The sequence below is a fragment of the Anopheles funestus genome, chromosome 3RL, assembly GCF_943734845.2.
Source record: "Anopheles funestus chromosome 3RL, idAnoFuneDA-416_04, whole genome shotgun sequence".
NCBI lineage: Eukaryota > Metazoa > Arthropoda > Insecta > Diptera > Culicidae > Anopheles > Anopheles funestus.
Window position 1 is genome coordinate 8,504,113 of NC_064599.1, and position 26,669 is coordinate 8,530,781.

General features: G+C 42.0%; 1 protein-coding gene across 10 annotated transcripts in view; it reads right to left on the bottom strand.

The window, feature by feature from the left end:
- LOC125770639 (high affinity cAMP-specific and IBMX-insensitive 3',5'-cyclic phosphodiesterase 8) overlaps positions 1–26,669 on the bottom strand; it is a 125,878-nt gene that overhangs the window by 86,077 nt on the left and 13,132 nt on the right. For 6 of the 10 annotated variants that reach the window (XM_049440507.1, XM_049440518.1, XM_049440516.1 and 3 more), the window contains exons 2-3: positions 2,559–3,677; positions 1,659–1,758 (exon numbers count right to left, since the gene is read on the bottom strand). In XM_049440507.1, coding sequence (XP_049296464.1) covers positions 1,659–1,758; positions 2,559–2,966 — 508 coding nt within the window. In that variant the 5' untranslated portion in view covers positions 2,967–3,677. Of the gene's footprint in view, positions 1–1,658; positions 1,759–2,558; positions 4,499–4,557; positions 4,973–5,020; positions 5,243–26,669 lie in introns of those variants that run through there. The other 4 variants (XM_049440512.1, XM_049440513.1, XM_049440508.1 and 1 more) reach the window with 4 other exon arrangements.

Genomic DNA, 26,669 nt, shown 5'->3' on the forward strand with positions numbered 1-26,669 from the left:
TTACGCACATTCCACCAAGACGTGCCAATTATCACAACATGAGCTCAAAAATCGCTGCCAGAATCGAAAGTTGAATCACGGAGGTTCAACCATGGTTACCCTTTACACGTTCGGTTGTTCTGCTGGTATGATTACACAATCATTACAATGTACGGTTTCATTTCCAATAACACGTCAAATAAATTCCACCAACTTTCAAACATTATTTTTCACTCGCTCAGCATGTTTAAAAATTGCTTATTTCTGCTTAAATAAATAATCCCCCCTGATTGTTATTCGACAGAATAGATTCGATTTTCCACGTGTGCTCATGATCATGCACCGGACAAAAGCTACCCTACTGTTCACGCCTCCCCTACTAACAGTCCTCTCCCGCAACTCATCTCATTAGCACCACTACTGGCGACTGGCATGTCGAATGTTTGTTTGGATGTGCGAATATCAATTTGTTCGACAGCTGCCCGCGACTATTGGAATGAGATCGAGTTTGTCTACTCATCGCCCGTCTGCTGCCACTGCTCCACTTCAACTCCCAATTGAAGTCACTCTTAATTTCCCAAAAGGCTCCACTTCGCCCGCAGTCGCTTCAACTCGCGCAACCGTTCATTCGCTTCATCTCGCTTACTGAGCGCGTCACTTTTAATTAGCCATCCCCATTAGGGCAGCGAGTGAATTGTGCTTCAGAGTGGCGCACTGCAGTCACTCTGCCTTCCACTGCTTCGCCCATCACACCATCAGGTGACGTTTTACCATTTTACGGAGAGAACGAGAGAAGGCAAATTTAGCACAACAACTCCTGCTATTTGCAACAAATCAGTAAATGCGTTGCACACACACCGGTCCGTTCGTCAGTTGGCCAGAAATGAAGGGAGTTTGTAGTCAAACCTTAAATGTCGCACATTCCGAACGGATCTCTGTCAGTCAAATCGAATCGTTAATGAGACAAAGTGTAAGGGCGGGACTGTTGCGGTTACAGATGGGTCTCATCCGAACGGATCGGTGTACCAACCGAAGACCGCGAGGGTGACATGTAATCAACACCTTGCCCGATTTGCTGCTACAATCACAGCGTGGTGTTACACTTGGTGCAATGATAACTTTCGTAATAAAACTAGGTAAACAATTGTTCATTGAAGCTGGTAGATGTTCGATAGGAGTTGTCCTTTAGCAAACGAAAGCAAATTTTAAGCAATACTAACAAAACAATTTCTATACTGAATTCAGAAAATGTATTCCAATACTTAGAGTTTTGTGGGAAGACAAACAAAGTTGGTTGTCCGCAACAATTGCAATTTGAAATTGAGAAGTGCTCTTGACAGTTATTCTAAAATTGGTCAAAAATGTGTTCAAAAACATATCAGAATCAGGGATATATTTAATCCCATGCGTTAAACAGTTTTCGCGCGATTTTGCTAAACAAACCGTTTAAGCGCCTAAAGTTATGCAACGCGCTAATCAACCTCCATGCTCACATTTTTATTGTGCTGCCACTAAGAGTAAAGGTGATAGTTAATTACAATAATTAAGCAAGGTATGGTTTTTTACTTAACGGAGATACTTAAAAGCTATTAAAAAAATATTCACTATCGTTGCCAATCTTTTGATGAATTCCAAAACAACGATTCATATGAAATATGTTAGAAAATGTAACTACTTACTTCCAGCGGTCGGTCGTCTAACGGTGGTGGAAACGACAGGAAAGCTTGTAATGTGCCCCGTGGCGGATATCGAAACGATCGAATCTTTTTTCGCACTTTCCTGGGAAAAAAGGGAAAACAAAAAACGAAAAATATGTTAAGGAAATGAGACACAGTTTGATTATTCCCTCGAGAGCGAGAGACACAAATGGTTCAAAAAGGTTTATTTCTAGCTGTGCCATTTTGTTTATGGTTTATACCCCCGAGGGAGAATATGCAACGTTCAGAAACAGTTGGCACAAAATATGATTACGGGTTTATTTGATCAGACAACATTTCGCAACAAACGCACACACTTCAATTCAATTCGATTCACCTGTTATAACGTTTATCCAAAATCATGTGTTTTCTTATTCTCGTTGCTTTCATCTTTTCCAAGTAACCGCACTCAACCGTGCTGGAAAGGTGGCACGCTGCTTTGTGGAAATGGTTATCCTTTTTCAATACAAAAACCTTCAAAAAGGGCACGGGACGCGGGAATATAGACGATCATTCAAACGCATCCGTAGTAACGCAAAAGGAATCGAATTTCTTATTTCGGCATCTCGGTACTTCCATATCGTATGTCTCGTTTTTTGATTGATTTCCCCACGATCTTCACGGAGAATAAATATGATTTCAGTGTGGAATTTCAAATTCAATTGAAAACGCCATCACAGAAAACGAATTTTCTCGTCAGTTATTTTTATTTGAAAAAGAACGATTTCTTTTTACCATTTACCCGCCACAGCATGTGATACAGTAATATTTAATTACGAATCAAATAGATAAGCGAGCATGTGCGTTTGAAGTTTCAGAGAAAAAAACTGTATCCTTTTCTTTTCTCTTAAATACCATTCAACAAGTGTTAGGCAAGCGTACCTTTTCCGTACCACCGTCCTTCGATGCTGCACCCGGGTAAGGCGCATTGACCATCGTCGGGTTGACCGGGCTGCTGTTGCTTAGCTTGTTGTTGTTGGCGGCGGTGGCATTGCTGCTGGTATCGTTGCTTCCATTGCCACTGGTCGCCACGTTGCCCACGTACAGGCCACTATCCTTGCGCGACTGCTGCTGCTGCTGATTGTTGCTTCCGTTCGAAAGGATGCTCGGTGTGCAACCCATAACGGTTTGCTCGTGATGCTGCTGCTGCTGGTACTTCCGGTGCTGGTTGTAATTTTCGTGATCTTCGCTGTAGTGGTCGTGATTGTGGTTACCTTCGTTGCAATCCCGTCCCACCGCTGCTGCTGTGCGTGCTCCGTTCACGCCACAGCAGTATCCGGTGAACCACATGCACCGCGAAGCTCAGACGGATTCCGTGGCCGGACGAAGCGTAAAGGAAATCACACTAAATGTCTTCCCCGTAACAAATCGAACACACTTTGTAGGGTAATTTTGTTTTAGGCCGCTCCTTCAAAACAGCACCACGGGGTGAATTTCTCCGCACAAAACGAATCCACCAACAAAACTTCGCTCGCAAACAATTCAGGACATGTTGGCACATTAGGCAGGGCGGAGCAGGACATACCTTCAAGGACACACGATTCGCATTTTCGTCACTCACTTTCACACTCACGCACCAGATAGGGTGCCCTCACGCCACCAGCCTTCCCGGACACGTGCGACCCATTGTGGTCTGTCGCTTCGCAATGCTTCGAGAAATTCCAGCAAACATTTTGACTCGACGCTTGCTCTTACTGTTGAGGGATGTAAGCTTCAAACCTAGCGACGAGGAGAAGAATCCTTCGCCCGGACGTCGCTCATCATTTATTCATTAAGCAGCACACGAACGGACGGAGCACTAGAGGAAGGCTGAAGGGTGCGCTCGAATAGGCAAAAAACGCGCACAAAAGAACAAACGGGGATGCGAGTGTGTAAGGATAATGGGTGGTTACACTTTTCTTAATATCTGCCACTCGTCTAGCGCTCACTTCATATTTTCTTCCACCGGATTGCTCGCTTTTTATTCACTTTCACTTTCTCACTCGCTCGTTTGTTCACCAGCTGCAAAAAAATGGGAAACAAAACTCACTGCAAATCAATTATCACCTTCTTTACACGACATTAATCTTTCCATGTGTCTTTTTTTCTTCTTCATCGTGCCATAAAATACGCTTCTCCTTGCTTCCTTCCCCGCTTAAGGTTGTTGTCTTGTTCGTCGCACATCTTCGCCTTTTTCCTTCCCCCCCAAACCAATAATCGATATTCTTCAGCTTCAACGAACCGGAGCACCACCTAGCCAAGCTTAACAAAGCACGTGCGATTGAGCGTGCTGATGAGGAGCCTTTTAAAAGGATAATGAAACGTTCACATTCTGGAAGCTTGGATCAATGCTTTTAACGAGCTAAAACATTCTTAAACTGTTGTTTATCTTCTCGGGGTATGTAATCGCTCAACACTAATCGCCCGATTGAAGTGGAAAAACGGTCGCCGTCTAACACTTGGTTAAAGATGGCCGATGAAATGGAAGATAGAGACCGGTGTAAAAGCAAAGGACATCCAAAGAAAAAATCCTTTAAGTGCGAATAAATACTAAACAATCAAGAAAATAGAAAAAAAAACGCAAAAGCCTACGGGAAATAACTCAGCTAACAAAATCTTCGTGCTATTTCTTAAATTTCCGCTTGTCGCAGGGATGAACGTCTTGTTTCGTATTGTAAAAATAAAACAAGATGAGAAAGATAACTTGAAATTTTTTTCTTCGAAATTTTAGCTCAACAGACACACAGAAAAAAGCGCTCTTTTCCTTCGTCGAAAAGACGTAAAAACCGACAAATAAGTTCAAAGGAACAACGTTCAATGGGGAAATCACGATGAAAAGAAAAAGGCTGACGAGCTCACAGCAACAATAGAAAAGAGTGAAAATGATCGTTGGAAAACTCACGGCGAGTGCTTTTACTTCTCGGTTTTCTTAAACCAACCAATAAATCGCTCGATTGAATCGTTATTTGATGGATTTATGATTGTGATGGATGACTGTACGGATGCCTTCAGCTTTCTAGAGGACCTTTCTTCGTTCTTTTTCCCTTTCTTTCAAAAACACACATAACACACAATCCGTCACGAAAGTCTTCAAAGGAATTTCCCCACAGTAGACTGAGATTCACGTTAACGCGACGATTGTTCGTACGGCACTGGCTGGAGTATTGTGGAATTCCAACGCCACCATCGTCAGTTCCATTGAACGACGATCGCATGACCAAGCGCACAGATCAAGCCGGCAGGTTTCTAACATCCAACAAGCGCGCCACACTATAATTGCACCGATCCGAACAAACTGACCCTGAAAACTGTCGGTCTTTGATCGGGTGAACGTCGATCAGGGGGTTAAGCATGATGTTGCCTACCGAACGATACATGCAGGAACGGGGAAGTTGTTGCTACGAGTTGTTTGCTTTTCCTCCGTCGGCTTTAACTTCCTTCACAATCGTTAGCATCTCGTTTCGTTCTAAATCGCAGCGCAAGGTGATCTCAAGCAGAAGGTGGCGCAGGTGTTTCAGCATTTAAAAAAGATACGGTGCAATATGGTGCAGAATCCGTGTTGCGGAGGTTCGCCGTGTCTTGTTTATCTGAAAATATAACAAAATAAGAACAAAACAATATAAATTAGTAAAATGATGTTTTTATCAATTAAAATATTTCATTTTATTTCCCAAAAAAACCAATCAATCACCAGCAGAAAATGTATGCATCCTCCCTTCAGAAGCAATTCCAACACGCACGATTTTTAAAAGCATTAATTTACATATCCTGTTACAACGATTGCAACACAATTTTTGTCATAACGCCCCCCGTTTTTCTCGACCAGTTTGCAAGTGTTAATAACTTGATTGGCGTGTTTTATTATTGCAGCCCACTTCACATCCGCACTTAAAAACTGCATTCTATCCGCCTTTTATTGCAGGAGGCAATACGGGGCCCTAACCCTTCGCGGCATGCGTGCCGATACAGATGCAACGTGCACAGTTCTGAATGCCACACTTGCCGCATTTTAGTTAATTAAAAACCATTCAATGGAAATTTTTTTTCTGTTCCCCTTACCAAACCCCTTTCGGATGGAAACGATGCCAAGCAAAAGTGCGTGATCGGAGAATGGGCAGCTTCCCATACGAAGGTTTACCGACGAACTTGGGGAAGATAAGATAGGGCATTGGATTTAAAATACGTTGGAAAATCTGTGTGACTCGCACAGCACTGGAATTGAAAAATTATTCCAAAGTAAGCGAATGGTTACGTAAGTAAGTTCCATTATTATGGCCGTGTGCTATTCCCAACCTAGAACATCATGAAAACTGATATTTATAATTGAAATATAAAGCAAAAGCTCGGTAAAAAATATTGAACAAATTCATCCCGTAGCAAAAAAAGTAACTTGGACCAAATAAAACAATAAAAATATGTCATTATCCAACAAATAAAACAAAGCTTCCCTTTACGGTGAAGCACAATGGAGCAAATTAATCCTTTCCCATCGTCCCAAAGACTAACTTTTGCACCAAACGCTTTGTCGCCCCACTGTCGCATTTCATCCGGAGGATAATTATTAAGCTTAAAAACTTCACCATCCGAGATTATTAACATCGTACCTGGTGAATTCGGGAAGAAAGCCGACAAACAACAATACAAATAAGAGTAGCAAGCGCAACATGTGGCCAAGGATTTATAGAAGGAAAACTTATCGCTCCAGGCATCAGAGATGGGAACTTCGACGAAAGTCGATAATGAGTCTGGCAAGCGTGTGTTAAGCGTTCTATTGAGTTTTCCACCCCGGCAAAATGAATGTGTGTATGTGTGTGTGCGTTGATGTAATGAAAAGCGTGGAAAAGTTTTTTGCCAGTAATCTGTTTGCTTTCATTACAGTGTGTCTAGTGTATGTTGGACTATTTTTTTGCTTGTTTCCTCTTTTGTTTTACATTTTTTTTCGCCATATAAATTCACCACCAGTCAGTTGATAAGAGGATTAATTTTATTACAAACCTTATGTTACCAACTTCCGGCTACCGGCACAGGGAGAAAGCGAGAGCGAGGGAGAAAAATAAAAAAGGATAAAATTTTAATGAGTTATTAACGGCACCGTTGATGATGATGTTAATACTAGCACGAAAGCTTCGGAAAGCTTTAAAGAGGGAAAGGATGAAATCAAGCAAAGAAAAGGCTTTGTGTTCATCTTGAAAAAAAAAACTCTCAATTTTATTTAAGGCATTCCTCACTCCAATAACTCTTTCTGTAATCCTTTAAGCGTTTTTTTAATTTAAATATTCAATAAATTTAATTACATTTAATTTTATTTTCTTGTTTTACCTTAACATTTTCCACCCAAAACGAGGTCTTCTAGATTCTGTATGCTCTTATCATTAGTCTGTTTACATTGCTTATTACCATCGTCAACAGAATTATCCTCTCATTCATCATAGGTAAACTTTATACACAACGAATAGCAAAGCCCAAAAAAAGGAAAGCACGAATAAATCACTACTTTCGTTCGGTTGAACTTTCCACTTCAAAAACACATACACATTTGCCAGTACCGGACTGTTTTCCCTCATTTTCCCTGCCTTGCCAGATAACCCAATGTGCGTGAAAGGACCAGCAGAGAAAAAGTTATTTTCCATTCAATATTACATTTGCTACCGTTTAGTGAAGTTTGATTTTTTTTTTGCATTCCTAACATGGTTTTCGCTCTTATTTTTCTCCCATTTTTTTCGCAAACGATTGATTAGATCTCGAGCACAGCACAGGTCCCGGAACGAATGGATTATTTTTCATGCAAACATAAAAAAAAACAAATTGATCCATGTACCACGCTTCCTGTTGTGTTCTCGCAAACAGGTGGTAATACAAGGTGGAGGAAAAAAAAAAGGAAAAAATCACCCGGGACACTTCATCGTCACATGCAGGAGGTTAATTTAAACAGCGTGCGTAAAAAGGCGAAAGAAAAATAATCCAATAAAGAGCAGGTTTTCCATCAGGTTGAAAAATGGAAATTGATGATCGGTTGGGATGAATCCAATTTTTCTTTATTTATGCGCCCGGTAGAAAGGTGTATTATTTTATCATAAATACATCCCAAAACGTGCTTTTTGCTCTTCATTTTCCTCGTTTGCACTAGAGAAGTGAGTAATGGTTGCGGAACTTTGATGACATAATTTATCATTATTTTTCACAATAAACTGATACTCTTTGTTTGTCATTGCTTCCCCATATCTATCAGCTTTAATATGCAGATGCCTTTGTCTTTGTGGCAAGCGCGCTCCAGACAACCCGCGTGTGACCTCGCCGGTATGTTAGCTTTCCACGCAAAAGTCAAACACCTACACAAGGAATGAAGGGCACACAGCAGCAAAGCCTATCGAAAGCACATGGGATAGAGAGATGAAGAGCGTAAAATTCGTTTCCATTCAACCAAAAGAAGGATAAAAAACCCAAACGAAAAAAAATATATCCATCAGCCCAATTGGTATGCTTTTCCGCTTTTCCGGTCGATGAGCCGAAACAGGAGGCATAAATAGGACGACAATCGAATTCCTTTCTTGCTTCGCCTTACAGTCTGCCTCCCATCGCATCTTCGCCCCTCAAAGGTGCGTGCCCATCCACCATTACGGCATCCACTTCATTTCCGCTTCCGGAACGTGGCAAACGCACCAGACATTGTCTTACACGAGATGGAAAAGCGAAACAAAAAAGCGGCATCCACATTGAAGAATGCCGGAAACCCGATTCTTCTCACCGTGATGCTACTAGCGCGAACGAAGAAAATGGAAGAATTGCGAAGATCTCCATCAACCAGCAAGAAGAAAAACCGGCCTGCGAAAGGAGTTTTCGCAATGGGGTGTAACATACCGACCTTGACAACATTTTCCCTTTAGCGTTTTGGTGTTTTTTACCTCAATGACGCCATCTTGAAAGGAGGCTCCTTGCCTGATGCTAGCAATAATTCTTGCTTTATCAACCTGAACCCTAAACGGTTAAACTTTGATAAGTTTGCATCAGAATACGCCTTAAAGTATGCAATCCGCCTAACAAAATGAATAAAATTACCATTTATTAAGCTAAAAACAATTACTTTTTAAAGTTAAAAGTCGTACTTTGCTAGAAATGTACCGAAAAGTTAAGGTAAAGCAAACTTTTCAAAGAAAAAAAATCCTATAGGCAGTAAAATGTTGAAACTAATACAAAAGGAATCGGTAGAAGATAGATTACTACAGAAACGAAAACCAATTTCAATGACTCTTTTGTGTTAAATTAACGCAAGCAATTTATCTCCCATTCAACCACAAACAGTTGAAACGTTTTAAAGTCATACAACGAAGCTCAACCTACAGTTAGCTCGCATTCTGCCTAATTTTCTTCCGAATATCCTTACGTAATTATTCCAAGCTTTACTTACGTTCTTTTCTACCCCGACGCTTAACTTTGCGCCTTTTGTTCACGGCAGACGCGCAACCATGTACGGCAAACGAGTTTGAGATAAATTTTACGATAAACAATCACTCTGCCGCAAGCCTCAAAACCCCAGCGCCATCGGCAAGCAAACACATGTACCGCTGGCGAATGTCGGCAGGGCTCTTGACTGACAAAAACCACAGCTCACACTGTAGCTCATTTTGCGAAACGCCTAAGGAACTGTACCCTCCTGCACCACCACATCGACCAAGTCAAAGCATACAACGGTAGTAACGATCGTCGTTTGTCAGTTTGTTGGAAAAGCTTTCGGTGGAAGGATGGTGAAACTAAAATTAAATTTCCATTCATCGCTCGCTGTCGAACGAATGTTTGAACATTTTAATGTGTTAAGCTTGGCCGACTCCGAGAAGCGTGCAGCTTCCGAAAGCAGAAGGGGGATGTCTTCTTTTCCCTGCCGCTGTCGTTGGCACTAGTCACTGCCGAAAGTCCAACCAACGTTTCCGACCGCTTGCTCGATTTGGCACGGTTGGGTGGAAAAGTTTAGTCTGCCTTTAATGCAATTAACATGCTACGCGAAGTTATCGACGTTAGTCGATGGTGGACGGTGACCATCACTCTCAGCTCGCTTTGGCAGATATCGGTATTTTAAGCTGCGAAGTAGTTCGATTGGCTTATCCGGGAGAAATTAAACCAAGTGTGATGGATTAGAGAGTCGGAGAGAGTTCCCGAATAATCATTACACAGCTCATCATCGTCAACGAGTCGATTATTAAACGAGCTAGAACTTCTGGAAACAGTTCATAGTTTCCAAGACTTCTTTCCTGTTTGATTCCTCAGTAAAACTCATTCTCGCAGTATTATCTTCTACCAACCCAACTGTTGAAAACAATGAACATTTCAACTTCCACTACAAGTCACTTTTTGTGCTTATCTTGTGACAGAAGGTGTCAGTGCTAGGTGTCGGGGAAGAGGCGTCCGTTCAAATCAACCGACGACACCAACATTTCACCATCGGGAGCACTCAAACTTCGAAATTCCACTACAACACCTTGCCCTTTTCGTTTGTCCGTCCGGAGGACATGAAGAATAATTTTCTCCAATTTTTCTCACCCAACAAGAATACGGACCAGGCATTAAAATCTACCGGCAGCAGAAGCACTGCCATCATCGAGTGCTCCCCATCGGATCGTGTTGTCGTTCGTTCGTCAGTGTTCGCTTCCGCTGTGTGGCGCTCCACTTATAATTCTGTCAGTTTTGCAGAAAATGCAGACCCCCTCCCTCTACCACAAGGCACAAAAGATGCATCCGATTTGGATGCCGCTGACGGTAGGCAAATATGGGATGGATTGTAAAAACAGGCTGCCGCTGGAAAACGGCACGAGCATCGACTGAAAGATGACGCCCCACCGGAGCCGGCGGGCAAAGATGAATGCGGTCATGTGCTGGAATAGAGCATCAGAACCGACCGCCGGTAAGAAGTCACAACGGCGGATGGAAGACACATCAGCAAACGATGGAATTTCACTGCATGGTGGTGCATGACACATCATCCTCGTACCCGAACTCACCGCACTGCCAGCCGGTTGGAGCACTTGGATACTCTTCAGCTTTTGTTTCTAGCAGACGACTTCATACTCGCCTAGATATCATACCCAAAGCCCCGCAGTGCGGAGGTGATGATGGCAGCACAAAATGGAGCAGAAAATTGTGTCCAACGGTATCGTTACGTTCGGTGTATGTTTCCGACAACTTCCACGACAACACCGATCAGGACAGTAAAGCCCGGACTAAAACAGGATGTACCGGGAGACGAACAACGCCAACAACGCGAAACATTGAGCTCCCGTCCGTTACAACGGATGAAAAGTCGGACAGCAAAATTGAGTCCGGGATTGAAATCAAGTGCAAAAGTGACGGACAAGGACGTGGGATTGGTTATTTTTTCCTCCTCCAGAACCCAGAACTGGCAACGAAATGAAAACTGATGACATATTCAATTTGATTTAATGTATAAGCAGGGATAATAATAAATAAAATTGTCCGTACACCGGACGTAAAGCACTTCCAATTGTACTTCCTTAATGCACTAAAGTGCTGTATCTGTTTTCGATCAGATTAGTTTATTTTGGGAAGCTACCCGAAAACCGTAACAACCAGAGCTCGGGGAAAAGTGGTTCATAAACATGCGGCACCGAAAAGCAACGCAGCGCTGCCTGACAACTGTTTACAGTGCACACACACACTGAAGCGAAAAGTGCATTTCCGGTTTCCCCATTAAGCGAGGTACGCCGGACGGTAGCGTGTGTGTGTGCCGTGAAATTACCAGCTTAATGTTCCATCCGTTCTGGCAACACATTTTCCACCCATTTCAGCGCGTTTTTCCCCAGCGGCTTCCCACCCGAAAATTAAACACAACCCAAATGCATTTCGTGCAGCAACAGCAGAGACGGGGGTTTTTTTATATGCCGAACGCACCGTGGAACGTCCACAGGCAGGAAATATTAATCAGTTTACAAACAAAACGTTCGTGCGGGAGTCTGGCATCGGGACACAGTGAAAGCACCCAACCGTGTCGGTTGCTCATTCCGTAGCGGAAATTTCACTCAACTCCTCCTCACGAACAAGATGGCGAGCGAGTTCCGGTCGTGGGTGTATTTTTGCATAATAAACACAGAAGTGTGATGGAACACTTTCATCGCGGCCCAACCGTACCGCGTCTCTGTTGGGTGAAGTCTTTGGGGAGAAGTGAAGTTTTGCGCAATAATTTTTGCCCCAAAAATATCATCCCATGGTCGGGAGGAAAAGTTGCACAAATCATTTGCATGAATGACGGATTTCCATTCAACACACGGCTGACCATCGATACTGACACCGACCAAGGTTAGTGACTTCATCAAACCTTTAAACTACATCCTTAGCCCAGTTTTCTTCGGGTGTCCTTTTGCGTTACGATGACATCCCGGCGACAAACTCAAACTCAGTCAACGCCACTTGCCTTGCCCGCTGAAGATGCAAATTTATCTTTCACCTCAACGGTTCCGGGACGGGTCGGCAGACAGTTGCTGTCAAAATTATGCAACGCTTATTTTACCGCTTTTCGGATGGGGGCGGAAATTTATTCCATGACTAGCAGCGGGAAGCTTACAGAGGGAGAAAGTAAGATGGAGAAATATAGGATGAAGTGGAATAGCTTTTCGTGAAAGGAAAATGAACCTGTCGGATTCCATTTTCATTGTTTGCCCATCTGCTTCAAGGATTCTTATATTTGGAGTTAAGGCTATTTTTATACTTATAAACGGAATAAAAGTATTAGTCGCTAAATTCATTCGAAAATATGCGTAGTAAAGTAAAAAATGCACAAATCTAACAATTTAAACTTGGCTCCCCTTAAATACATCTTAATCCATGTACAGCGCCATCTTGACGCCGCGCATTGATCCTGAAAAATCGGCCATCTTTGTCGGTTCCCTCAATGTCTACTGCTTGAAACCCACTACACCGAACAAGGGTAACGCGCTCAAGGGCCCAAAGACGCCTTCATGATTTCGCCTTCCCTTGGGCAAAGGCAAAACTTTTCCAATATTAAGAGACTCCGTAACCTCCCTCCGCAGGCTTGAGATGCTCTCGGTGTATTGATTTTCGAAAAACCGCACCGCACGACGATTCCATTGTGGTCTTTGCCCGGCCCGGAAAAAAGGGGGAAATTACAACAGCGTGGTGAAAATTAAAGCCTAAAAGTGGGAAGTCCTCACGAACAGCGCAGCTGAGCTGAAACACTAGACACAGACATCCAATGGTTTCCCTCCACATGATTGGCTTCCTCCATATGGGCCATGAAATCTGTTGCGCCATCGATCGGGAATTTTTGGTGGGGTGAATTTTGCTAGCACTAGCATCGGAAAACATTCCATCAGTCCGGATGGGATGATGAAGGATCTGGGCGGGTTTAATCAATTAATTTTGAGAAATTCAATTTAACGAAAAGTCATTCGGATCAGACGTGTGGAACCATTCTTCAGCAACTGCTCACACACTCATAAAAGTTACCAATTCCGAATCCAGGACGATTCATTGGAATGCCCTTTACGACCATTTGTGGGTTTCTTTCAGTTTATGTAACAAATGGTACAGGAGGAAAAGGAAAGATGTAACCGACGAATTTCCTTCTGAACCACCAATTTCGTCCGACTGTCGTACTATTTAGGTCACCGCAACGAGATTGATTGCGTCTCGTGATACATTTTTTTCCACTCTACGCAAACATACGCACACGGTCATGAATTTTCCTTCCTACTTGAGTTCGCTGGGACAAGGACAAACACTTCAAAAGTCATTCATTTAACTCGCGCAATTAATTATCGCGCCATAACGTAAAACTAACCTAAGCGCCTACTAAGGTGGCCTACATTCTCGTACTTCCTTAGTATTAAAGGAAGCATTTCCACGCTTAGAATCGGTAACGGGAGCAAAACATAAACAGCAGATTTGTTTTATTACGAATTTCCAGAAGTTAATGATAATGAAGTGTTAAAACAATCGCTTGATGAACATTTTAGTGTCAAGAATTTAGACACATCGAGCATTTCTATGATTTTTTGTATTATATTTTTAGCGTAGCAGTTATGCCTAATGCTGTGTTCCAGAATTAGGCATGAGAACCAACCCCATTTAGTGATTAAAATTGTTCATCTCAAAAAGCGCTCACTGGTTGAATTTCACAAAAGATAGTACTTTTCTATGAATTTTTTTCTATAAAACCACATGGAGGAGGTCTTCCATCTCGTGCGATTTTTACAGAGGACAGAGAGGAAACGAGCTCACAAAATAGAAGGAAATTTAATTTCGTCATTCCTGGTTAGCGTGCGATACACAGACACCCTGCAGAGCGAGAGAACGCTCTCGACAGGAAGTTCCGTTCCATGTATGTCGAACAAGCAGGACTGAACTATTTTTGGGAATTTCGTGCCAAATCTCCACCAATCAAACGTCAAACTACAAGTGGTGCGGTATGCGTAAAAATCCAATATACATTTACGAGATATTACTGAAGTGTGTACGCCTAAGCTTCGGTCGGCAAACTCTACACACTCGATTAAGATCCGAATCCTTTATGCAATCGATCACAAACGGTTATGCTTTGTTGTTGTGGAAAGTTGCACACCCAAAAATGCTTCTCCCGCCCGAGTTGACTCTTCGATGATTTTTGTCCAGGAAATTGAATTTCTGTCCATTAGTTTAGAGAACCTCGGGGAAATTCCACAAAACCCAGATGCAACTCATCGTTGAGGAATGTGTTCATAAGTTTCAATGCACATCATCTGTGCACCACCGGGTACTGGGAACTTACCCAGTATGAAACAATCGCCACGGAAACATAATTCTACTTGCATGCTTTTTACTCCCATTACGTATGGTGAAAATTGAATTTATGACCAGCGCAAATACCACGCGGCAAGAATTGGTTGCAACCAATGTGATCAGAAGCTGTGCCACTGCAGGGTGTCTGGGAACATTCTACATTGTGCTTGAGAATGAACAAAATTTAGTACTGAGGGATATTGAAGATGTTATCAGGAGACGTCTAAACTTGAAGTTTAATATTGAGATATGGACATCCTTTGTCTAAGATAAAATTCTGATGTTTTCTGATTGCAAGACGTGGTATCTTGTACAGCACTAAAACATATTAAAACAAACATCTTCACTTCACTAAACATTGGAACGAAAGCGTTTAATGTAACAACAGAGCTAATTAGAACAGTAACGATGCACTTGTTCCATGACATTGATTCCTGACGAACTTCGAACTACGGTGACTTACGCGACAGTAATTATTCCTATCCTCCCATTCCATCCTGCATACAGGAAACATCAACAACTTGCCCAACCGTGCTTGTCAATGTTGTTGATAAAACTATTCGATCCTGCAAGACACTGTTAATGCTATCAATTAAGAGAAAAACTGGATCCACTCAGCTCTGACAGCAAGGATGGCCTTGTTCATCCTCTTTTTTCACTGTCATCTGGCTTGTCCTAGCATCGCTTTGAAGATCTACCTCCATCAAACGAAAGTTGAGCTTTTAATGGTGGCCTTGTTGACTACGAGAGGCGACCGCTTCCCGGTTGAGCTGGAGTATGGCCTCGTTATCGAGATCTATTGTGCTCTAATTAAGCGATAGAACAATCCGTACAACATGATGACCGTGACCGCCATTAATGGTCATTACAAAGGCTTTGAGTAAATGAGGATGTTGTTATACACGCTTACAAAGAGATTGCGAGTTGACATCTCGTTAAAATGATACAATTACGATTTGTGCTCATCGTGGATTTGTTTTTTCTTCTTATAAATCATTTCCAATAACTTGATAAAATTTAAGATTGACAGTCAATAATAGACGTGTAGAGATTTCCCAAAGTTTGCCCATTATTTCCCAACTCGCCTGTTATTTCCTCGCGGGGGACAAGCAAAACGGGAGAGCCAAACAATAATGAAAACAAATAGCAACTCCATTCCCAATCACCATCACCGGCACGCTTGCATCATTTGCTCGGTCAAACAAACAATTTGTCACCGCACGGACCGTTCAACTCGAAACGGACAGCCTTCCAAACTTCTCCAGAAGGCGCCGACCGACACAGTTCGCGCACAGGAAGCCATTGAACTCTGACGTCGGTTGAACAGGGAGGATAAGTTCCAAAGAGCAGCCTGCCTCGTATTTCGTCGGGAAGTCAACCGCATCATAGATCCTTCCGAGAAGTAATGCTTCCTGTCGTGCGGTTCGACACTTTCGACACTTTTCGGTTCATTTTCATCACGTTCGCGTGGCAGATGGGGAAGCAGAGTTGCATGTAATGTGAACCGCTTGTATGGAAAATAAGACACCGATTCACCAGGGTAGGAACTTCTCCTGCGGGTGTGTCCGCATCTCGAGTCAGTTGAACCACAGGCAAACGAAAGCAAATGGCGTCGACGGTTGGCGAGACAAATTGTCATCGATTCACATCGACGAAAATCTCAAACCCACAAAACAACTCCACCGCACCGAATAGCCCAATGTCGCTCGCTTGAGGATGTTCGGCAGGGGTTGGAAGATCGGTTACATTTATTGGAATACCATCATCCGGTCCCTGAACGGAAGGAGACAGTAACGCGATAGTAAACTCTCGTACCCGTCATCATGCAGACGAAAGTAAGGCAATTTAAGGTTAGGTTTTTCCTTTCTTTTTCCCAAGAAACCCTTCAAGCTTTATTCAAGAAGTCTTTTAATTTTGTGTGTGTGAGTGTCTTCAGATCCTTTCGGAAGGAAGGGCAATGTTATTTTCCTGTCCTCACTCAGGACGTGTTTTTATATTGATTTTGCGAAGAAGAATGCTTGCAATACACCGTCCCACTGTGTCCGATGCACTCACAAGATCGCTCTAGATGCAAGCTCACCGTGAAGACAACGTTGCAAAATGAAACTATCCCAAAGGAAATCGAATCAACAGCTTTACTGGGGCAAGGAATGTATGTTCACCGGAACTTTATTACATGTAACTACGCAGCACGTGTTTGACCAGGACGTAGCAATCCAGAACCCAGGATTTCCACAGGGAAAAAGCTTCTCGCAGCATCAATGCAAGCATCCACCAACAAGCGAGAAAGGAATCACAATGGAACACTAGAAAACAATAGACAACAAAGGAAGGAAATGTGTGTGTGTGCTTGTTGACAGCGAAACAGAATGGACAATCGCCCATAGTTTGGACGTGGGAAGGAAGTCTTTTCTATCCCTGTATCTTTTGATGTTTCCCTCTGCTTATTTGCTTCAAAGGCAGGCTTCCTTGCGATGCGATATTAGTAGAAGATTTATTTCATTTACTTTATCAAAGCGCCAGCATAACAACAGTGTGAATAATGTTCAACAATGTCCCAGCAGCTTCTCTGTTTTAAGCCAGCGCGAACAGGAATTCCTTTTGTGTACATTACCGAACCTACTAATCAGTTCGCCCGTTCTGAGAAAATTATCTTTCATGTTTTTGCAAACACATCCACAACAACCACGTGTAGTGTCCGAGAAGGTTTGTGTGAAACAAGATAACATTCCTAACAACTGTCCTTCAAATGGTCTTTCACTATCGGACAAGCGCTTTAGATGCATATGATATTTGTGCAATTTAGACGATAAACTATGGTTTAGTATCTTCATCGGAAATCCATCCAAAAACCCATTCAAAATCGTCTTTGTTCATTTGTGGCACAATTCACTTCCCTGTGTTGATGATAAAACATGGCCACAAAGGTTGGGAATGTTTTTATTCAACCATACCGGATAGGAAGTTACCCATTCAATGGTGATTAATGAGAGTCATTTCGTACGGAGCAATAGAATACATTATCACACGCACTTAATATCCTCGGATAATGATGAATGGCAATCCAGATCAATTTCTTCGCCACGATGTGATGATGGGGAAATGCGCCTTGAAATTGTAAATGCTTTGTTGTGGAATGACATTTTCAAGCCTCGAAATCAGAAGCTTTGATTAAGATCTCATTCTATTCGTCACATTTCCTAGGAAAAGATCATCCAATTGGTAAAACCATTTTCCACATTTTCCTCTTAAATTCCTGCTGATTTAAAGAAGCATGAAGTTGTTTCTGTTCTGCAAAGACAAAATATCCAAGATCCCAACCGTGATTCCTCTAAACAGTGTCGGTTGACAACAAAATGACTAAATCCCTCGACCAGATCCAACCAAAATTGGCTTCGAGGAATTTAATTATGCATTGTTTATGTTGCTAGCGTCTTGTGTTGTTTGGTTCAAAGGTACCAACCGACTTCCTTTCCGCTGACCAATTTCTTTCAGACCGCACTCTATTGAATAGCAACATAAACATGAACTTTTTTGAGGACAAAATAGCGTCCCTTGCGTCAGACGAAAAAAAAAGTTTGAAGATTTTGTTTTGAAGAATTTGAAGAAAGTTTGGTACGAATAAATACTAAACTGCTGTGTGGTGACACAAGAGACGAATGTAAATTTATACAGTAGTATGATGTGCCTTAAATGTGTAAATTTGTAACGGAAAAAACTACCTTTTCATAATAGTTAAAAGTTTGTTATTCTAGTCATAACCATAGTACAAAGAAATAGAATAAAATTGATGCTTTAAATCACTCTTCAACTTAAACCAATTACTTGTTTTATTACCGACCAGTTAAAAACGAAACTCAACCCTGGCATAATACGCTTCATCATCGTTAGCACCAATCCCGCATAAGTAAGGAAATGGTTGCAATTCTAGACCGTTTTACTTTAATGTTCCAACTCGCTCTTTCTTCCAACTCGCCAAACAACATACGGCAAAAGCAAACCCAACACAAACTTCAACCATGACCCAATTTTTGCATGGCCAACTACAAGTATATGCGACAGAAGAAGAAGAGGAAAAAAAGTATAACATAATACATTTAAATCTCCTTCAGGTTTAAACACCGGCAACAGTGAGGAAAGAGCGATTAAAGTTTGCAACATTTGCCCGACCTCGCGAAACGCGAATTATTCATCCGATGCCATCGGCCGACTCCACAACTTCCGGCCTCCCCAAAAACCGTCCGATACGATCGGTAATTTATTCAAATTATAATCCATATTCCACGAGCGTTTTTAAACCACAGTACACAACAGTTTGCCCTCTTTCTCATTCTCGCTCTCTCGGCCGGTTTTGTCACCACCAGCATGGGTGATGTGATGGCCCCCGGGACACATATTTCGCTTCAATTGGACAACTTAAAGGTGACCGAAAAATGGTGGACTGCTTTCGCTATTCGTAAACCGTAGCTATTGAAACGTTTCTGCGTGGTGTCGAAATTTTAGCAACGGCGAAATATACACTTCTCGTGGCCGGACGACCTTAACAAAACGTGCGACAACATTTTTGCACTCGCGACAATCGGTTCAATTAGGGTTGTTGTCAATAACCTTAGAGCGGTAGTGACATTGCCCAGGCGCTAAGGCAAAAGAGAAACGGCTGATAAGAATTTTAATTTTTGCAGCCACAAACATTTGCTTTAAGAAGAGAATTTTAATGAAACACTGTCGCAATAAATAATGGTTATGTGTGTGTTTCATTGTACGAATGATGTAGTTAATTTGTAACGCAGATTGTAACACTATTTGCCCAAAGGTATGCAATCCGCATAACAACGCGTCTTAAAACGCTTTGAACCCGTAATGGTAATTTCTTTTTCGTCGTCTTTCTATAAAGCTATCACTTGCTTTTTCTTCGACCTAACCTCAAGCTCCACTTTTAAAAAAGCTTCTAAGAATTAATGTACAACCTTTTTACTTTAACCCATTTTAGTGAGAAAAACAAACCCCAAACTTGAAATTCAATGTTTAATGGCGTCAAGTACCCCAAACCCCTAAGCGCTCTTGACACCAGCAGCGCTGGTGAAGAATGGCGGTGTAAATATTATCAACGTAATTGGATTTCAACAAGCCATTGACACTCCTTTTTTAATGGTTCCGGAAAATTGACGGCTTTTCATTTGGCAACGCGTCCTTGGAGCGCGATTGTCTCCTCACCAGAAACCATCGCTTCACGCGCGCGTAGACGAAAAAAAAAGATCAATATTTTATCGTACCACTTTGCGACGCCGGAAAATGTGGTGGCCCTTTTCGCGTGTGGCCATATACGTTGTGTAATAATAATAGAAGAAGGATACAGCAAAAAAATGAAATAAAATAAATCAACGACACGGGAATAATATATTTCTCTTGTTGCTGTGGTGTGCGCATACACAACGGGTTGGCTTGGTTTTAAGTAGATTTTCGAACCATTTTCAAATGATGCGCTTCATTGTCGAGTGCTATTCATGAAGCCTTCAAATTATTATAACGAATATGCATCACCGAGCGGTACTTGTGACGCACGAAATCCTTTTCCATTTGTTCAAACCCGCAAAAAACCCCGCCACATCACAGCCTGCGTGTGCCTGTGTGATATGATTTATGCTACCAGGGGAAGATTCGGAATTCGGAAACGATCGCTTCACGACAACAAAAACCACTATACCAGCTGAAAGGTTTCTAGGCGATTTTTGTGGGTGACTGTGACTGCATGCGCTCACAGCCATCAACTTCAACCAACGTCACTAATGCACACTGTGCCCGTCGGTCTATTGTTTTTTTCCCCCAACACGGCCATTAGCAACCAAGGAGACACCACCGATAGGGCGGTCGGTTTTTTATGCTTGTTCTGTTACAGCCACGTAAGCGTTGTAGTTATTATGATGGCTCTTGTCAGTGGAGCAGCATAAAAAAGGGAATGAATAGAAGAACAAAAAAAAAGAAAAAAAGGAAGCAGAAACATTAATACGATCAACACGAGAACACTGCGCGTACGAAGGATTCGTAGCAATAACAACAAAAGCTAGACATTTGAAACGATTCACTTCCAGTGTGTCCTTGGGGAAGCGATTGCACTTAACGCGCTTTTGTGCTGCGCTGCACACATTAAGCACAGTTTCCTGAACTTCAACCGACTCGGGTTTACGGGATACGCTTTTTCCCCCCATAATGCTTTAAATTATTATTATCAGGGGAAAAATCGTTGCCCGTTGCTTCCTTTTGCATTGTGCTCAAAAAGCTTGGGCCAGTTTTTTGTTTTCCATTTTACTTCCATTTTCGGAGCAAGATGTTCCGTTTGCTAAACTTCCCACAGCAGCGTTTTAAGCGTGTTTACATTGGCGAACAACTTTCCTTTGGTGGAAAACGATGCTAAAGTCACATCAAATAAGAATGGAAGTAATTGTGCTTTTTGTATGTTTAGAGAAGTTTATAAATAGAAAGTCTAATTGTTGATAAAAAATGGAAAAGTCGTTGATATTAACATCGTATTTAAAATTTATTCTAAAAAAACATAGCTAATTCAATTTAAATCAATTCTCGTATTTCACTAACAACAAATCAACCGCCCTAAAGCTAGCCTAACAAAACCTCAACGAAACTACTGTGTTGAAAATACAAATATTTACTTAACCACCACACATACGTGCTTACGTGCAAGTGAACAAAAGTTTATTTTCATTTCATTTTCTCACAAAACTTCATCATTCGCGCGGTAGATGATGAAGTTTTGCTATCATCCTACCCGGTCCAGCTACTTCCGATAAACCAGAACACTGGAGAGAAGTGAAGGAGATTGCTTTTTTCTTAGCACCGAATGGACCAGAGAGCTAGAGGCGGCAGAAACCAGCTGCTTAAAAAGGCTAAGCTAGCAGCAGTAGAATAAGGCGTAAGGCTAGTATAACACGGAACAAGTGGGCATCTCACTCACGACTTAAAGGGGTGGGATGGAAAGCGAACGAACAGAACTTTCCCATTGGAAAACTAGTGTTGAAGGTCTTGCTTTAGCGTCTTTTTTTTTGGACGGTCTTTCACTTATTTCTATCCCGCAATGGGTAGGAAAAGTTTCCTGCACTGAAGCAATAATACAAAAACGTACATCACGCTAGTTTGCGGTGTCAATTTGTTCAACCAGCTTCGATAATGGACAAGATAAGCAGTTGATCAAGTACTGGCCATATGGTGAACATTTTCAGTGTGGAAGTTTTCCTATTAATAACTCGACATAAAACAAGCTGAAAAGTTAGTTTTTTTTCCATTTTGCAAATTTCCATAATTTAGAGATGAAAATAATAATAATATAATTTAATGGTAAAAATGTTTTTTTTTATCTTTAATTGTCTTTTCCCAGAGAACCTTCATACGCAGTTACAGTTAATAGAGATTTTAAAACTAAAGATTGCATACATTTAGGCGCATTCTGAAGAGTTATTCTACATCATAACTGCTACCAATGCTCCTTATAGCATCGACTCAATTAATTACTATCGCACGCGATTAATTACAAATAAAGTTTTCCCCTTAAACGACCAATTGAAACAGTTTCGTGATGGGAATCAGAATAGCAGAATTAATTTCACTGCAAGCCGTCCAACATCGTGACACTGAAATTCAATTACCAACCACCAACCAGTCCTCACTGTCAGTGACTTTCACAGACTTTGCACGATTTATAAAAAAGAAGCTTTCAGCTGGAATAAAGTCCTCCCAGCTCCTACAAAAATAAAAACTTTCCGCTCGAATGGTGAGCAAAACAACAAAAAAAAGTTGGCATACTACAGACAAAGTAATTTTCCACTAACCAACCATTCCTGGCCAGTAGTAGTAGTAGTAGTGCGCCATTGTGGGGAAAGTAATCAAATTCACCTGACCGGTTGACCAACAATTCAATCTGCCCACTCCGGGGACGCACCGAATGTGACCGGTTGTTTCTTTTTCACACAACGAAAGCGGGAGTGCCATATTTTTCCGACCACAAACTTTTTTTCCCGCCCACGAAACACCCAATCAAACGACGGCGTAAAAGTGAACCGATTGGTGCAACCGTTTGTCCCACGGTACGGAACGGTCGGTTTGGGTTTGTTTCCCCGATTTCGACGGGATGCAACAATTGCTGCTTCGTTCGGGCGGAACCTTTATGGGGAAGGAAAATTAATTTCCACCATCAGACCATCAAGGAACCTGTTGGGTTTTTGCTTTTTGCTTCCATCCTAATGGCCAGTCTGCGTCCAGGCGTTCGGGCCATTAATTTTATTTGGTGCAATTTTTCTGCTACTTAGCTTTTTCCACCAATTTTGTTGTTGTTGTTGCTGAGCATTTGCTGTCGTTGGAAGTGGAAAAACTATTGCATTCGAATTCAACAATGTGATGAAAAAAAGGAACTAGCTTCGTACTGTTTCGGTGGGAGACATAAATGCGCAACAAATTCCTCGGTTTCCTCAATCTTACACAACCAATAATGGGAAATGTGATGGAAAAACTTTCCTCTCTGAGGTTTTACCCTTACGGTGGGACAATCCAAATAAAAAAAGGGGGAAATCCAAGACTTCTTCACATTCTAAGACCTAAAGGCCATTTGAAAAAAAAACGAACAATCATTTCAACGACAATCGACCGTGTCAAGAGGAAGGTAACACAAAGGCAGTGGGAAATAAAAACTGAAACTTACTTCCACTACGACGACACAAATTGAAAGCATATGTCAGCTATTTGCCCACTCTCGAGACCAACGCCCGAAGACCGGGGGAAAAGCCCAGGAATCGAGGAAATTGCTCGCAAAACAGTCAAGTTGTTTCTGCTAAATTGAAGAAAGCAAATCGCTTTAGGAAGTGTGAAGCGGCGAAAAAAACAAGCACAAGCAAAAAAGCCGGAAAATAAAATAATCAGAACAAATACGGTGAAGCGCTACTTGACGCCGTCCAATGTCCGGACCAATCAGGAAATAATCAGGTGATTTACGCGGATTCTTGGTCGCGACCTTTTAGACCTTCGCTTACTGGCACAAGCAGCAAAACTGACCTTCAAACTAGCGACCAGATTAGAAGCGATGCTTCGTTAGTGTGCACAAGATTGGATGTTTGTGTAATTTTTTTTTCTCTCTTCCCGTTTTTGCTATCTCGTGCAATCGTACTGGAAACCGGGGATGGGAAAACGGGGAAAAAGCGGAACACAAGCGTAAAGGATTAACTTCACGAGTTACAAGGATATGCGCTCGGAAATGGGTTGAGAAGAATGTCTTTTAATAAGAGCATGAAAGGATAGGGTAAGGATCGGCCCCCAAAAGCCGGGTATGGTATGGTGGGTTGGCGATTGTACGGTAAGCAACGGTGCCATAGGGATTTGAAATTGAAACTTTATGACAATACCCAACGGACGGCTAAAGTGGAAATGGGGAGGGAAAAATGAAGCTCCACGTCCGAGCGTATTAATTCGGTCCTTTTCTTACATTTCGTAGCTGGAGAGCTGCTGTGGAATGGTAATCTCGTTCCTTTGGTTATTTCATAACGCTGTGAAAAAGCATTCCCTGCCAGCAATGAGCCATATCATAATCATGTTTAAAGCGATGAAGCACTGTAAACTATGTACATTGAATTAAAATTTGTTTAATAGATTGTAAATTCAATTCTTTTGTAATTGATTCTTTACAACTTTTCCAACAAAAGTTTTGGTAGGGAAGTGAATATATTTGAGATGTAATTTCCTTCAAGAATAAGCCTAAAAATGGCACCATTTTATAGTGAATCATCAATCGCCGATGACGACAAAGTGTGTACCAACGGTTTGAACTGGATTTGATGCAATTTAATATCTGCTTAAGCCATGCGCTTGGATAACAAACCAGTTGCACCAGTTGGATTAAGCCAGTTCAGTACATTCGCGACACGATACCGGTAGACTGGCAAACTCAGCCAAAGATAAAACAGCACCCGGACGACGTCAAACTACTAGCCGTGGTGCCGTGATGTACTTGTGTTCACCCCAAAGTCACCCAAGCCCTTGGCAATAGGTTTGGCGAATGTCAAACAAAATCACGGGAGACCTCTTTCTCTCTTATCCACACGCACACACACACACACACACCCTGCACGGCGTAATCCTTGTATAAAACGTCTCGATGGTCTTATTGACGTCATCGTCCGTGTGCTCTTGGACGGGAAAGCGCGAGTCTTGGAAACGGTTTGGCGAACGGTTTACCACCCAGAAACGCGTAATCGAGCATAAACGCGTCGAGACATTTGCTCTGCAACAAACGAGGTTAGATTGAATCCGGGAACCGAGCAGCAAAGAGTACGGCCTCGCTTTTTGTCGGGGCGGATTGATGGAGAAGAAGAAAGCGAACGCCCCAAAAATCGTACGCAACTGACCGCGCGCGCGTATTAGCAATGATATGAAACACCTAGCAAAACAGCACGCACGGCTAACACCACAAAGCATGGTTAAAACAATAACAAACGTGAGTAGATAAATTGGCAGCGTGTTAAAGATATGAAGACGGATGCTCTATTGCGTCAACAACGCCCGGTTTTTTGGCGACGGAGGAACGGAGGCAGGGGTGAATGGAAATATTAATTTAATTTGATGAAAGACAAACCACCAAACAAACCAACCGACACCGAAAAGAAAAAAGAAATTTACGATTCAAATCCACCCGGATTAAACACACTCTAAAATGATAATTATGCTCTTATTGCTTTTGCTTTCCGAATTTTCCGAACACAATCCATGACGTACATCGCTTATCGGATGTCGTACGAGAATGGTTTGGAGCATTTTAAGTTTTTTGGGACAACATTCACCGCCGTTTATCGCATCCCGGTCAAAGACTCAAACGGGGGCCTGCCCAGCCTAATGAGCTATTGTTTCGCTGTCTTTTAACCAGGTAAATTTGACAATCTGATCTGCTGCGTCAGAAACACATCGCCAATGACGCACTGATACCGGTTGGCCGAAGGGGCTGATGTAAAACATTTGGTTCCATTCCAAAGTTCAACCGGTCACTACTGCAGTGAACCACTTGTTGATACCTGTTGATTGTTTTCTTCACCCTAAATGTCCGAGCTTCTTTTCCCTTTTCTTAGGAGGAATTCTTTCATACTGCAAATACATAAGCGCATTACTGTAATAAACTATACGCGCGTTACATGGGCCATAAATATTACTTACATTTCAGATCAAGTTAAAGCTTTAATGCTGTCACTCTGGGGCATGTCGTTTTTCTCTCCCATGAGCTCATTTTTTCTCGTTATCCTTGCATAAGCTATAACCGCACGAGGTACACATTGAAGCCTTGATTCCGCTCCATATCATTGGGGAGGAAAAATAACCATCCCGAGTAGCAAAGCTCACGGGCCATGAAAACTATTACAGCGTGAACCATAGACAGAATGAGAATACATACAAAAAAAGAAAAACAACGACAGCGCTGGGAAAATCTCAAAAACCACCTACCGTATGCAATGTGAATGCATAATTTTTGCTTAACATTTTCTTCCCCTGACACCTACTGCAACAAGGCTGGATCGTTCCCGTTGGGGTCCTAACCTACAAAAAGCTCCAGAACGTTCCTCGGTACGTTACATGGCTAGGGAATCTTTCCCGTTCGGTGTAGTCTGGTACGTGAGCCTAGAACACTATCCTATCTTTGGTAGGATTTCGAAAGATATATGAGCCACACTGTCTTGTTACCCGGAAAAGAAGGCATCGCACAAGCGGCATTAACGCAAGTTGTCTCGTGACTCGGAAACGAACACCAGAAGTAGACGAAGGGAAACCATTTACTATGTCCCGAAAAAAAGCTTGCATAATATTTGATTAATAGAGAGCTAAGAAATTCATTAGTTTTTATATAATTATCTATATTATGCTGCTTTGGCATTGCTATAAAATTTCACCTGAACAAAAATAAAGACGATTTGAGTAACAATTTCATTTAAGTATCGAACCACTTTCCCAAAAACTCCTCTAACAATATCTCAATTCCTGTTCCAATTTTCACATTCCAATCATTGCATTCCTTTCCACCAGGGCATAACTTTATCTGCAAAGCTTCAATGTTGCCTGTCGTGTTTTCCAGTTGGGAGAGATTTTCCATAATTTTCCACAGAACGGGTATGATCCGAAAACCGAAACGGTTACCATAGTACTAATGAAAATTCCATCCAACGCAAGCAAGTTAAATTTTGACGAGGATCTAACGTC